The 15,386-nt window shown below is 40.4% G+C and overlaps 1 protein-coding gene across 1 annotated transcript in view; it reads left to right on the forward strand.

Moving 5' to 3' along the window:
* xkr6b (XK, Kell blood group complex subunit-related family, member 6b) overlaps window positions 1–15,008 on the forward strand; it is a 47,747-nt gene extending 32,739 nt beyond the window's left edge. Inside the window, exons 2-3 of the mRNA XM_067482921.1 lie at window positions 10,050–10,246; window positions 10,938–15,008. Of these exons, the coding sequence (XP_067339022.1) occupies window positions 10,050–10,246; window positions 10,938–11,908 (1,168 nt within the window). The 3' untranslated portion in view covers window positions 11,909–15,008. The remainder of the gene's footprint in view (window positions 1–10,049; window positions 10,247–10,937) is intronic.
* The last annotated feature ends 378 nt before the right edge of the window (window positions 15,009–15,386 follow it).

The following is a 15,386-nucleotide window of genomic DNA, read 5'->3' on the forward strand; positions in this document are numbered from 1 at the left end:
TACGGCAGCGATATCAAATGTTTCCTAAATGCCTTTACCTCAAGGGAATCATGCATGCATGTACATGCACACATGCAAACAGACAGGCGCTGTTTTATAAAATTTTTCTCAATTTTTGTTGACTGCTGTGTTTTCCCATCATTCACTATGTCACACACAAACCCCAGCACACCTTGTTCTGCACATTAAAAAAAATAATTTGATAGTAAACAGAATCACTAAAACCTGTCTATTGAAACTCCATCTTCTCTCATTAAAAAAACTAATAAATAAATAAAATTCTTTTGAATGCTGATGGCCAGAGTAGCTTGATCCATTTCAGCAGAGCCAGAGGGGATTACTAGCAGTATAGGGAAGAAGGGATCATTGAAATGGTACGGCCTGATAGATAGAGGAGCAGAGACAGTGTGTGTGAGCAGAATAGTAAAAAGAGCCCAAGAGATGAAGAGGGGGTGCATGGTGGGAGGACGGGAGCCAGAGCAAAGGAGGGAGGAGCATGGTGAAGTGGAGGCATAGAGCCAGAAAATTGCATTGCGTGCTCATGATTAGTTTACCTCCTGGGTCTCGTTCTCTCTCACGCCCCTCCTCTCACTTTCTTCTCACTCCCCAGGTTCTTTGCTACCTCTAGTAGCTTTTCCTTGTGTCTCTGTGCCACTTTAACCGCTTCTCACCACTTTTCACTTCCTCTGTCACTTCATCATACTGTCACTTCTCTCTATTCTCTCCTCTCGCATGCTCCCCTCCTCTTTCTTGGCGGTTATCTCCACTGCCTCTCCTCTATATCTCTGTCTCCCCTCCTCCTCTCTTCCTCTTCCTTGTGTGCTGACTTGGCTCTCGCCTTTATTCTTGTGTCTTCGGGGCTTGAGAAAAATATAATGCTGAGAGGTGATAATATATTTCTGGTTATGTGATAGTGGTGGTAAACGTCAAAAACAAGATTTACACAGAGAATTTTCAATCAGTTGGTAACTCAGACAAGCATTTTAACACCATATACCAGCCCTGCTAATTATAGTCTAAGAGCAATAAACATGAGCTGTGTTGCACACAGTAAACCAGAAATGCTGACAAAATGGAAGCCAGCCTCCACATGGTCCTTTTTGGTTTGGTGCTCTTTGAAAAGCAAGTGGGTCAAGCCTTTTCTTCCTAATCCGCACATAATCTGGCCCTCCCTCTAGCTGAAGAGCAGCCACAAAATAGAAGAGGAGGAATGGGGAGACACACAGTGAAGGACAGACAGTAGGAAAGAGAGAGGGAGAAAGAGAATTTCACTTGAGGCTCTCAGACTATTTTCGTTCCAAAAAAAGCATTTTAGGGTAGTAGGTGGCCTCAGAATAACAAATTATTTTAATAGCCAACTATCCTATTTTTTTGGCTCATGCAGACAGGTTTTGGTCAGTGGCTGAAGATGTCATATAGCAGTGTTTGTGTGTGTGTGTGTGTGTGTACATGGATGGATGTGTGCCTTAGGTAAAAATTCTACAGTACATTTGACATCATGGCACAGTACACTGAAGCTGTGAAACCAGCTGTGTGTTTGAGAAGGTAACTCAAGAAATCATACTAGAGCTGACACTAAAACTAAAAATAAAAGCAACAAACCAAAAAGAATAAATATGGAGAGTCTATTGAAGCAGCGCTTCAATTTTACTGTAAACATGTAGAGTAAATTGTAAAGTGTCCTTTTTTTTTATTCAACTTTTTCAGCAATTGTTTTTAAAAAAAGCTTTTAACCATCAGGACACTAAATCCAGCAGTGAGTTGCCTGTACTCACGTTTGGTGTCCATGTCAGCCTGCCACCTGGATTAGCTTGTTTGTCTGTGCTTGTGACTTCCGTTGTTGTCCAAATACAGTTACAAACACATCAGCCAGAAACACTGCTCCACTGTGTAGCTGTGTTTCTTCATTCCAAATCTCTGGTCAATATGTTTTAAAATAAATATTCCCTGATTCTGAATTGTTATAATTACACTGGAGATAATGTGCACGTAACCCCTGTATACCTATTGGTTTTTTTTTCTCGACTTTGAAACTTTTAAAGGAAAAACATTTTGAAGATGAAGATGAAAATGGAAAAAAACATTCTGTAGAGTGTATCTCTGGCTGGTGTGTTTCTAATCAGTTATGGACAGCAATTGAGGTCTTCAGCACAAATATGCTACTCAAGGTTCAGAAACCAAACATAAATACAGGCAATTCATTGTAGGTTTTAGTGTCTGTATGAGGATTGATTTAAATACAATTCATTTAGAAAAGTCTCTATTCCACCTGTCCCTCGGTAGATTATAGTTACAACCCTTATGTGTTCATTTTCCAGTAAATAAGTCTTGCAAGTCCCCATTTCGAACATTTCCTGTAGAATAGGCACTTGTTCCTGCATTCAAAATATTCATAGATTCAAGCTGGGTTGAAAAGGGGAAAGCAATGCTGTAAACATTACTCAAAGACTATGCGTTCAAGCTATGGTGATTGAGGGCTCGGTGTATACTGTCTCTGTAATCTCCATGTGATAACACTGTTCAGAGCTGCAGTATGCAGTTTTAATTTAAACCGTTGAATCAAATCAATCATTGAATTAAGCCTGCCCTTCATTTGATTACCCATCTGGATATTGGATAGTCTAGCTTCAGTGTTATTGGTAACTGCAAATGCCCAGCTGAAGTGATCAATAGGGTTCTGTATCTCAGAGGCAAAGCAACATCCCTTCTTTTTAGCACTGATACAGAATCTGCACCTCCTTATCATGCTTGAGTCTATTATTGGAGAATGAGTCCACATTATCTTAGATCAGGCTAAATCTCTGGCTGTCATCCATCCTGAGTTGCCTTGATCTCCTTTCTTCTCTTCTTCCTTTATACGATATCATCTTATATCGTCACCTACAATCTCATTTTTACCCTGTGCTCTACGCTTTCCACATGTCTTAGTGGTGGCACAGTGTCACATGATCACAGAGTAATGAGTTAATGTACCTGAGGACCGTTGCTAATGGTGACTAATGAGTAGCTGTGCAGAAGGGAAAAGCAATAGAGTACAGCAAAGAGGGATGCTACTATACCTACTGTTGGTCAATATCTGCACACACAGAGAAGCCTTTCTACCACTGTCACCTAAAATGTGAACCTATGTCAATTTTGTAAATATTACTACAGCTGAAGTAGTAATAGTTTGACATTTTAGTGAATACTGGCTTTACAGTATGTTTAACACACAGATATAAAAGTTCTATCGATCTTTTCTTTTGATGTCATTTAAAAACAAACTAAATAAGTTTCCCTTTTTCCCTATGTGTCTTATGTGCTTATACCTATCTAACTAGTTTGCTCTGGTGCTCATTTTAATATTACATATTGTAGGTTGCTGTCATAATTAAAAAGACCTTCATTAGACACAACAGTGGCTGTTAAAATGTCACCTGCATGTGGATGAACTTTTTTGAGCTGGATTATATTAACTGGATGCCAACGTTTATTTACTACGCTGAAGTCAACTTTTTACTCTCAATGTCTGAAATTTATTTTTTTCTGAAGTTACTATATACCTCAAAAAGAAGAGCTTTTGGTACTCACACACATTTATCATATTTTTGCAAATTATGAAATACCCCAACTTTCAAAATGTCTAACTAAACAGTAAACAGTTTCCAATTTGGCTAAAACAATCTGTTCACAACATTTTGACATCAAGATTAAACCCAGCTGAATAAAGCCAAATTTATTTAATTGAAATTTCTTCCATTTACAATATGTATCGTGTCTAGTCATATTAGTATAGACTGCCCTGTTAATGTAAGCCTTTCCTGTTGGAAAATGTTCAATCAAACAACAAAATACAGACAAACCACTAGATTTGTATTTAACTGGTAAGATTCACATTGGTGTTAGTGATAATTTTAAGTGTGTATCACTCCGTTTAACAGAACTCATGGCATGTGTTAAGTGTTATATTTACAGTGATAATTGTTTCATCAGGATGTCAGAGGTGGTTAACAAACACACACTCAAAGAACTGACAGGGTGGAGCAGTTTTGACACAGCACCTCTCATCTCAGCATCTCAGCTTGCTTTTCCCCCTTGCTTTCAGCTTGCATCATGTCACCCTCGTCTCCATACAACATTTCAACAGCTCATGGTTTTGAATCACCCAGAGGCACTGGCCTCAGATCGTTGTATGTTTGTATGTGAATGTATCTGACTTGCCTGTGGGACTTTGAACTCAGCTACAGTGAGATTTTATCCAGGGCCATTCACTGCCATAAGGAAGATAACCAGTGGTGATCCTAGAGTCTGTTGGGCCTTAAGCAAAAAATGTATAATGTATAACATAAAACCACTATGCTTAAGATATGGTAAATAAAATAAATTACAAACCACACCACACTGCACATAACACAGTAACTTAGAGCAATACATCAGTGATTTATAGTACATTCATCAGAGTGTGTTTATCAGAGAGTGACTGCTTGCTAAGCTCACGAGTTGACTCCTGGTTACTCCGGCAAAGCTGGACACATTAGTTTGCTCTGCTAACTTAGTTAAGCTAATTTAACAATGTAATACCAGTGGAAGTTCTGTTATTCAACTGACTCTTCACCACAGTTACAGATACACTAGCAGCATTTGATTAACGCTATTTAGTTTATTATATTTAATTGTTATTATCTCCACTGCCCCACTTGCCACTATCCTGCTTTTTTCTCCAGTATATTTATTTACGCTGAATCATGCGCTACTTGCAATGGAGGTCTTAGGGAGGTCTGTGACTGGAAATGTCATTGCAAACTTTGCACACAGCCAGTGCTGTACATAGTTTAACTTTTATCAGCCCTCTTGGGCCCCCTACTGGCCTGGGGCCCCAAGTAGCTGCCTGCCTTGCCTGCTGGCACGGAGCGCCTCTGAGGATAACGACATATCTGATGAAGGATCAGTGAAAAAAGGAAAGAAAACAGAAAAGCCCATTGAGTGTAAAAATCCTTGGGTTTGACATTCATGTAACATTTTGGAAAACACCTGTTTTATATTTAAATTTTCTTCCTTGTTCTCTCCCATTTAAGCTGAGCTGAAAAGATGTTTACTACAACAGTTTTCTTTGGCACTGCACAAATTGGCAAATGATGAATTACACAACGCTGACATCACTGTTATTCTGTGCCAGAGCTGTGATACTTTTATTCACTGTAAAGGGTGATTTGTGAGGCAGCCTGTTCAAGTGTCCTTAAACAAGTAAAACTGCCAGTTTGTCAGTGCTGACCTCAATATGGAATTTAAAATGTGGCATTTTAAAATAAACTTTTAAAAAGTACAATATTTAAGTTCAGCAGAGATGTGTGTGGACAGGGGGCTTTGCAATGGGGAGGATCTTCAATTATTTTCACACACTTTCAATAGATACCTTTATACTGCCATCTTGAAAAGTTATATGGGCACACATTAAATGGAGCTACTAATTAAGAAATATTTAAATGAATAAATATTAGAAACAGATAATTTGTGCTGGCCCAAAAGGTCTGGTGAACATTCTGATCAGTGTTTCCAATTCCAGTTTCCCTAAATCAATTAAGGATTTGGTAAATAAAGCATCAACATAAAGCAGCGAAAATGATTAATTAGAGCCTCCCACCACATCATAAAGTCACCTGTTTAAAAGAGCAGTGACATTTTTACTTAAGAATCAAATGTAATTCTTCATTCAGACAACAATTATAGCCTCTGTCCTCAATATTCCTCAGAAGAAAAAAAAAGAAAGAAATACCATTGACATAAAAGAAAATTCATCCACACACAGAAATTAAATTTTGGCTTGGAAGAATGTTAAGATATTTAGGAGTGTTATTAAAAGAGGGAACAACACAGAAAAGTAAAGATATTGAGAAAATGAGGAGGGAGATTCATGTAAATCTGCTTCAAAAAGGAGGTTTAAACCTCATTGAGAGTTAATGTGCAGCCCCTTGCAGTGACTCAGGGTGTGACTCATTGCAGCTGCCATTGCCTCTGCCTCTGCCTCTGCCTTACACACACAGACACACACACCTTTTAATAAACCCCCTTGCCTTGTGTACGTTATATGTCCCCCATGCTTAGTGTTTTGCCAGATTCCACCTGTTAACAGAGGTTAACATAAACTGTGCTTCATGCTGCTGTAATACTACTTGTTATTTTCTTATGAATCAGCTTACGACAAGATTTGAAAGCAGTCTGAGCAGCTGAGCTTTCCCACTGATGCTGTCAAACTAGGTGTGTGTGTGTGTGTGTGTGTGTGTGTGTGTGTGTGTGTGTGTGTGTGTGTGTGTGTGTGTGTGTGTGTGTGTGTGTGTGTGTGTGTGTGTGGTCCCTCTACCCACCCACTCAAGGGATTAGTGTAAGGGTGGTTGGATGACTCATCGGTCAATGACTTCAGAGTTTAGGGAGGAGCAACTTCGCCAAGAAGTCAGTTGTCCACATGGCCTGTGTGTAAGTGTGTGTTTGTCATTCCACTGCAGGTCATGCACAGATCTCGATGACTACTAACTAGTCAAGAGCAAATGCAGGCAAATCTTGTTTTCTGTAAAAGTGTGTGATTTTATATGTGCCGGTGTTTATGATGTGCAGTGTGGTGGTGGTGTTGCGGGTCAATAGTGGCCTGTGTCTCGACAGCAATAGCAGACAGCACAGCGTCGAGCTGTTAGGCCATGCGTACACTGCTTAACGAGCCATAAGTGATCGCTATGATCTTTCCACAAATAATTCATGAGGAGCCCTGTAGAGAAGCTATGGAGCTAAAAGTGAAGGGGGAGAGGAAAGCATCAAGTTGAGGGCGATAGCCTAAGTGTAGTGAGGATGGGAGGCAAGGGGGAGGAGGACAGAGAGAGATCCATCTGTCACGTGTCTATAATAGACAGGAAATCCCCTATTACCTACAGGGCTGACAAGTATGCTTGTATGTGTTTTTTGGGAGCCGTTTGTGTTACTACATCTGAAAAGGCACAGTGGGAGTGCTAACTGTGTGCATCACAATTGAGGAACGTGTGTGAAAGTCTTGTGAATGAATGCACTGATGAATGTGTGTGTTGGAGATGTGATGGAGTGAGTTCAGATTTTTCTGACAGTTGTGAAAGTGAAGTGTTTAACTGTGCAAGTTTTTTGCTGAAACCAGGGGAATGTGAACTAACAATCTGTTTTTAAGGGGGGGTGGGGGGTGGCACAAGTGGACGTGTACAAAAAGAACACACATTTACAATTGTGTGTGGGAATATCAAAGCAGAAGTGTTACAGATAGACTAACAGAGAACTGTAAGCTGACAACTAACCAACTAACTACATTTCCATAATGACAAAAGGAAGAATATATTCTCTTAGGTCATTGCCCCCCCCACCCTCTTTCCTCTAGGGCCACCATTATATCAAAGTTTCACTGATCTACAAATAATGGGTGGGTGAGAGGCACCCACCTGCAGACAGTGATAAGACAGTCCACAGTTGGACATTTTGTATTTTCTAGGGCTTATTCCCTTGACCAATGTCTTTCCTTGACCCTAACCACTGCAGACTAATGGAAATTGGGTGATGAAGACAAAGGGCTTGCGCAGGTCTGTGTGGCATGTCATTAGTGAGGGAGATGGGTTGACTTCTTCCATCTGACATTTACCAGTCCAACTGAAAATGTCATGGAATGCCAGCCTTTACCTCTGGATATAATGGTGCCTCCTACAGCTATTGATCCCAAAACACAGTAGTCCAATTTGCCCCTCTCTTGTTCCCCTTGTCCACTGTCCTGAGAAGGTCCACCATGTGAGTTCTGAATTTTCCTTGCTCAGCCAGATCTTTCTCTGTTTTCGATTAGCTGCCTACAATAGTTCTAAGGAAAGAATAGCTAGTTTCTACCCTGGTCATGTTGTGTCACAGAAAAGAATGAATTGTAACTGTTCACAGCATGTGTAATCATCATTCAGTGACAGAGACATAAATCATGAACTAATAATTTTAATCAGATTTGTCATATTCCCTCCTATTTGTTTTCTTTTGCATGGCTGCCTCTTTGATCAGAGAGCTTCTTAAACCGTTAAAATGTAACCAATACTACATACTTTTCGTGTTTTCACACTCACATTGTGTGTTTGAGTTTTGTTTCCATTGTTTCAGTTCCTCCTAACCCTTAATAAATGATAAATGATCTTTGCCATTAAATCACTTATGTTTAGTGATCTCAGTGTAGAATTAAGTACACAGGTAACTAAAAATTATGCAAAAATAAGCGGATGTGTAGCATTTTCTCCCGGTTTTCTTACACCATTATTCCATTTAACTATAGGCTAGTGAGTTGTTTATAGTTGTATTGCAACAGGAACTGGGTAATGCTTGAATTTCAGTCAAAACAATAACCACAAGCAATCAGACCTTACCAAATGATGCATTCTTTACAGTGCACTGTTCTCAACCTCACTTCAAATTAAACTGTAATCCCTTTCCCAGTAGCTAATGCAAAAGCTAGAGTAATTATGTTGAAAACCAAAAGCATTTTCTGGTTTCATTTGTTATGCCACCATCTCATTTTCAGCAACTGAATTTAGATCCATGGCCTCTCAATTTGTCCATGGGAGTGCTACTGTCTAGTCTATTTCTGGCCTTGCTACACTAGTGTCCTCGCTTGACTGCCTTCACATCAAGTGCTGGATTTATTTGGCCACTCTGCCAGCTCAGCCAGATAGACCCTGCAGCTACAATCCAATATGCAATGACTGAAGTCACAATTAAGAAAACTATAAACCACTATAGCTGTCATGCAAGTTTCAGTCATTGTTGTTCTACAGCTAGACTTGGGCTAATGTGTGAGGAACCAAAGCTTTTTTTCAGGTTGGAGAGGATAAAAGCCCACCAGGCGGCTGTTTTCCCTCTTTTTGTTGTCTTGACTTTCTTTTGTTGGATGGATTGATGTTTTTTCCAAGAAAGCGTCTGGTGTGATGTCCAAAGCTTCGATCCTCATCATTGTTTACCCGTCTTTGCATGCGAACGTTAATTGGCGGCTCCAACTTTAGTATTACACGTGAAAACAAATCCATACCCAAAGAAGATAATAATCTTAATTAGCTATATCACAGCTCTGAGGATATTACATTTTTGCTTCACTGTACACAACAGCTCTCTGTGCCTTGCCCTATAAAATGGCAGTGGTACAGCTTAGATTGCAACAGAAGCTTAATTCAATTAGCTGCCACCTAGCAGCTGCATTACCGACGATCTCACTGGCTTCACCAGATTCACTTCACCATTATGAATCCCCATCTGTTATTAAAATAGCCACTGCAGCAGCTGACATTATTGCTCAGGTGGTCCACTTAAGATGATGATTATTGTCATGCTTACTGTATGCATCATATAATGAGTTCAATAACAACGTCTCCAGAGGCCCTAGAGAGAACTTTAAAATATTTTTAATCAGGTCATACCAGAGATGTTTTTTCCTATTGTTGTTGTACAGTACATGAGGCAGTCACACTGTGTAGTATTTGTAGCATCTGCTAAGATTTGAAACGTAGTTGCTTGGTACACAGATAAGAAACTGTTTTAATTATAAAATTTTTTTTGATTGTCATCTAATTGGATCTTAACTGACAGGTAGAAGAAAAGGTTTGGCTTAGGTTTGGTTTCTTTAATTTTTCTTTCACAATTTCTAAATTAAAATCCACACATCTATGTCACATAATTTTAAGGGTTTACTATGTAGGTTTAGAGGCTATTTTCTACCATTCTATCCATTTATTTTATAACTTTTACTAGCAATGCTATTTTCCTTTTTTATAGTTTAACTTTGCAGCTTCCTGCTTTTGTGAGGGGGTTGTTAGTTGTTGTTGTTGTTCTGAAAACAGTATGAAAACATCTCTTGACTAATCGGGGAAAAGTAGCTAAGCATGCCCTCTAGTGTTTTTAAAACTCAATAATGCACACATGAGCCGTGACGTTACACATGTCTTTTGGCCGCAAATTATTACTCTGTTTTGTGTAAATGGAGAAAAACAAGTTATTATGGCAGAATGACTGAGTTATCTAACTCTCCTTCCTTTGTCTTTCTGCAGGTACATCCGTACCATGTACCTTGGCATACAAAGTCACCGGCAAAAGGAGAACCAGCGGCGTTTTTACTGGGCTATGATGTATGAGTATGCCGATGTCAACATGCTGCGACTGCTAGAGACCTTCTTAGAAAGTGCCCCTCAGCTGGTGCTGCAGCTCTGCATCATGATCCAGAGCAACAAGGCTGAGTGGCTGCAGTGTAAGACATTCCCTAGAGCTTTACAAGCAATGTTTAAGGCTGATCTTCTTGTCTGTAGACTCTTATTTTTGTCTTTTGTGCATTGTACACTGGACATCACATGATGCTGTGATGCTTTCACAGTTTTCTGTGAATATCACTTGGTTTACAGTGGTCAGTATTTCTTACATTGTTTTGACTGTCTAACACTCGTCACTGTTGTTACTGAAACCTCTTTTGCAATTCCAGTTTCCTTATGCAATAGTTGCCCAAGAAAGGCGTTTCAGTGATAACAAGTGATACCCTTCTCTGTTAGGGTGTCTATAGAAATACCATCAATACATTTGCTGAGAGGCACCATGCTGCTTTTCTGCAGATAATTTTTTATCATTTTTTATGCAGCGGGTTACTGCTCTGACATATCTGCTGTCTCTACCATTATACATGTCTTAAGGAAACTGAAATAGACTAAACGGAGACTGTGCTGACTAAATGACCCATGATCATGTGGGTAGAAATTTGCCTTTCAAAAATGAGTTGGATTGCTTTGCCTGAAATAATACCTACTGTATTCAGTAAGTGGAATGGCAGCCAAGTCAAGATAACGCCATTATTCTTTGTGTTGTGCTTTATACTTGGGATGAAACTGTGTTTTTAAGTTTCTTTCATTCTCGCTATTCTTTACTCTTTCTCTGTCTGTCTGTATTTCCAGGTGTCTCTGCCATGTCCTCCCTCCTCTCCCTGGCCTGGGTGCTAGCCTCTTACCATAAACTCCTGCGTGATTCACGTGATGACAAGAAGAGCATGAGTTACAGAGGTGCCCTGGTGCATCTCTTCTGGCGCCTTTTTACCATCTCTTCACGGGTGCTCTCCTTTGCCCTCTTTGCCTCTGTTTTCCACATCTACTTTGGCATTTTTGTGGTGCTCCATTGGTGTGCCATGGCTTTCTGGGTCATCCATGGCGGCACCGACTTCTGCATGTCCAAGTGGGAGGAGGTACTGTTCAATATGGTGGTGGGTGTAGTCTATGTCTTCTGTTGGTTCAATGTACGTGAGGGCCGGACACGGTACAGAATGGTGGCATATTACACAGTAGTACTGTTAGAGAATGCCATCCTCAGCTCCCTTTGGTATGCGTATCGCGACCCAGCCACCACTGACGCCTATGCCTCTTTTGCCCTCTGTGGCGTCTTCCTGTGCTTTGCCTCAGGTGTGGCCTGTATGGTTCTCTATTACGGGGTCCTTCACCCCATGGGCCCTCGGCTGAGGGTGCTGGCCAGCTCCTGCTGTGCTGAGTTGCTGTGGGGCTTGCCATTACCCCCCGAGGCTGAGCCCATGGCTCCAACACCAGGCCCCCGTGGCTCTCAGGCCACCCCTACACGGGGACTGGCAGGGGAACATATGGAGTCAGATGAAACAGCCACGGAAACCTGCCTTCCGGTTTTCCAGGTGAGGTCCACAGAGCCTGTGGATGCAGCTGGCAGGCCCATCCGGCCTGAGGGTCCCCTCATCAAGATAGACATGCCCAGAAAACGCTACCCAGCCTGGGATGCACACTTTGTGGATCGGCGCCTGCGCAGAACCATAAATGTGCTGCAGTACATTAGCCCTAATGCAGTGGGCATCAGGTATAGGGACGGTCCTCTTCTTTATGAACTCCTGCAGTACGAATCCTCCCTCTGAAGGAATCCTCTCCCACAGCATTGTCACTCCTCTTGAACACAATGCACATATGTCTCCTTTCTTTCATTCTACTCTTCCTATTCTCCAGATTCTTTCTCTTTCGATTTGACACTCTCCTTCCCTCCTCTATAATTCAGTTTTCCTGCAGGAGATGTGTGTTTTGTCAACTGAAAATCTGTCAAAGACAGTCTAAACACACAATTATGATTTATTTTTGGAAAAAAACATACAGTAAAATTATGAACCTACAATATCTTATGTGATATATACAGAAGTCTCATATAAATCCCTCTATATTGATAGAGCAGGGTTCTTTATGAGTGTGTAGATAACATATGAATGTTTCATTATGAAATGTGTTAAATGCATTATACTGTATTGGTGATTCAACCTGTGAATACTTGTGAAGGGCATACTGTATGTCCCTGTGACATGGGACTGGTGCAAAGCCTGATGGGAATGATGGAGGAGAGTCTCGGAGGGAGCAGGTCTTTGCACACCCCAACATTTACTGCCATTCTTTATGATCATTTAAATGTGAAATCATTTAAATGTGTGATTGTGTTTACCAGGTTGTTAGCCGTGAATTAAAAAGCACTGAATTTCTATCATGATGCTGTAAATTGTAGAAAGGACACAATCAAAGACGTGTCTAAGAGAAGCAATTCAAAATGGATTTTCCCTCTGTGAGCTTACGTAGCTCAAGTGTGTTCTGGCTGTGCTATTTTTGTTCAAAATCCAAAATCATAATCATATCATGTATGGAAAGAAAAAAAAGCACACTGACCTTCAATCAGTTCCGCCCACGTTACATTTTTAAGGTGCAGACTTCCCTCCAGTGGAGGCAAGCTGTAACAGCACACATTACTGGGTCATTATTGCCTGTAGACGTGACAGCACAAAATATTAAGATGAACATGGGAGGTGAAAAAAAACTATATGAAAGGAATGTAGAATGTACCTAATATGAGCACAAGGGTTTTAAATTGGTGAAAAAAAAATCATATTAACATTCCAAAGACTTATTTTTAATGATTGTAGGTGTTTAGTTAAGGTTAGAAGGGTACAAATAAGTATTAACATGCACTTTTTTTGAAGTGCAAAGACAGCCTTCAAGGAATCCTCCACCATTCCCTTCTGAATCTTAGAAAGTACTCCCTTTTCCAATGTCCCTAGTATGTTTTCTTATCAGCAACGGTTTTAGGTTAATTAATATATATGCTTATTGGGTGCAAAGACTTCTAATAAGTTCTCAAAAAAATATGACAAATCTGAGATAATATTTCTATGCTATTATACTTCAGTGCGTATTTGTGTCCACATTTATAGTCACTGACATAACTATATTTTACCAGAACACACTTTTTTACATAACAGAACATGTTGCAGTGTTAAAAGATATACTCCTCACCATCAGTGCGCCCTCAAAGAAGTTATACTCTTATATGGGCGTGCAGGGCGACTGTTCTGGAACCTGCTAGCGCAGTTGAAACAAAGCCAAATCGCATCTTACAGTACTGTCTTTCCAATATATCTGCCCCCTTGAACCAGTACAATGAGTCCATGCAAAGTGTGTCATCAGGCCTGCAGTGCAGCAATTATACTTATATACCCATCTCCCAGCTGAAACTGGGGGGGTGCTCTCCACCACAAATACCCACAGGACAACCACTGTATTGATTCATGAAAAGGACATAATTCAAAAAATGAAAAAAAAAAAACATGCCTTCTAAGTCAAAAAGGAGATTGACTAAAATTTCCACTGAGGGCTAATGAACAATTCATGAGAAATATGAATGCATTTCATACTCCAATTTTACCTATTCACTTAATTATCCATCTAAATATATACAGTAATGTGTGTTTTCTACATTGTAGTGTTTGGCATGACTTTAGTATGAGGCATTAGTACAAATGCACTCAAGAAGGGATGCCCAAGAGCCCTCTGCACAACAGAGATTCCTTTTTCCTGCCTAACTGGTTTCTGCTTAGCTGTGGCCACATGTGCCTGCTAACATCGTACTGTAAAAGGCAGATGCCATGTTAGTACAGGCTAAAGGTGAGAGGGGGTTTTTGCCAGGGTTGGAAAAGAACATTAAGACAGATTGTGATAAAGGTCCTGAATAGAGTATGGTGTATGAGTCTTTGGTTGCTTGTGTGAGAAAGATGCTTACCTCAGCATGTACTGTAAAACTTCCAGTACATATTGAGTGGTGAGTGGTCTGTGTTACTCTTCAGCCCTTTCCCACAACTCTGTTCTCTAGCTGATTGTTCGGCTCCATCCTTGGTTGCTGCTCCACCCTCTTCCCCAACTCTACAAGTGCTGGGCCTTGGTACTCCCCCATGAAACACTCTCACACTCTCTGGTAACTGAACAACGGGGTTGAGGCTGAACAACTGGAGATCCTGACATGAGAACATGCAATGAGGTACACTGCCATAACCAAGAGCTTCAACATCCAGGGTCTGCCACCCTTCAGCTTAAAAGCGATGTTCAGCCCTGAATAATTGAGAACTGTTGGGTCAGCTAGGGTGGAGCAAACATCCAGCACACAGTATAATATATGTACATGTGTATGCAAACAACCAACTTGTTCATTGTTTACCATAGTAGCCAGAATAGTTTTTCTCTGTTATACTGAATGAACAGCCATGTTAATAGTTAGTTAGTGAATGAGTAATGATTATTGTTAAACAAAAAAATGAAATAAAAAACTCAGCAAAACAGCCAATACAGGGGTTCCTCAGGACCAACAAACCAGATCACTGAACCAGCTGACTCAGGGGTGTCTCAATGCAGTTCTTATCCCCAGGCATGTCCTCAAGGGTCTCCATTTTTTTCCTTAACATAATGCATCCTGGACCACTCCTCGGCTGGGATTGTACCACTAAGTTATAGTTTGCACATTTTTTTTTTTTAATGGGGAACAATTAGTCATTCTTGTTTTGGGGGGGAGGGGCAGTTTTTTGTGGTAGTTGGCTGCCTGGCGTATGGTGCATCCTTTCTTAACACTGCTGACCTTTTCCAGACATGGACACATGTCCAAATCAGGTGCAACTACACTGTGATCCATTCATTTTAGTGTGTGTGTGTGTGTGTGTGTATGTGTGTGTGTGTGTGTGTAGGGGGGGGGGGGGGGGGGGGGCGCATAGAATTATATAGCATTATAAACAAGATTATGTATAACTGGGCTGCATTTCATCTAGTGGTGCTTAATGTGGTATAGGGCAGAGTACTTATGGTTGTGTAAATGTGTCATTAGAATATTAGAAGTGAGTGTTAATTAAACTGATGTTAACTAAGTTTGCAAAGAGCCTACATGTACAAGTCTGGATTTTTATAAAACATGCAGTATATTTTACATATTTCTAAAAAACAATCACCATTTTGCCACATTCTGTATCTAGTAAAGGGATTAGCTAGTTTTAGTTATATTTTTTCTTGATTTCTTTAAATTATACACGGGTCTCAAGAGCT

This window comes from Channa argus, chromosome 17 (assembly GCF_033026475.1).
Source record: "Channa argus isolate prfri chromosome 17, Channa argus male v1.0, whole genome shotgun sequence".
NCBI classification, from domain to species: Eukaryota; Metazoa; Chordata; class Actinopteri; order Anabantiformes; family Channidae; genus Channa; species Channa argus.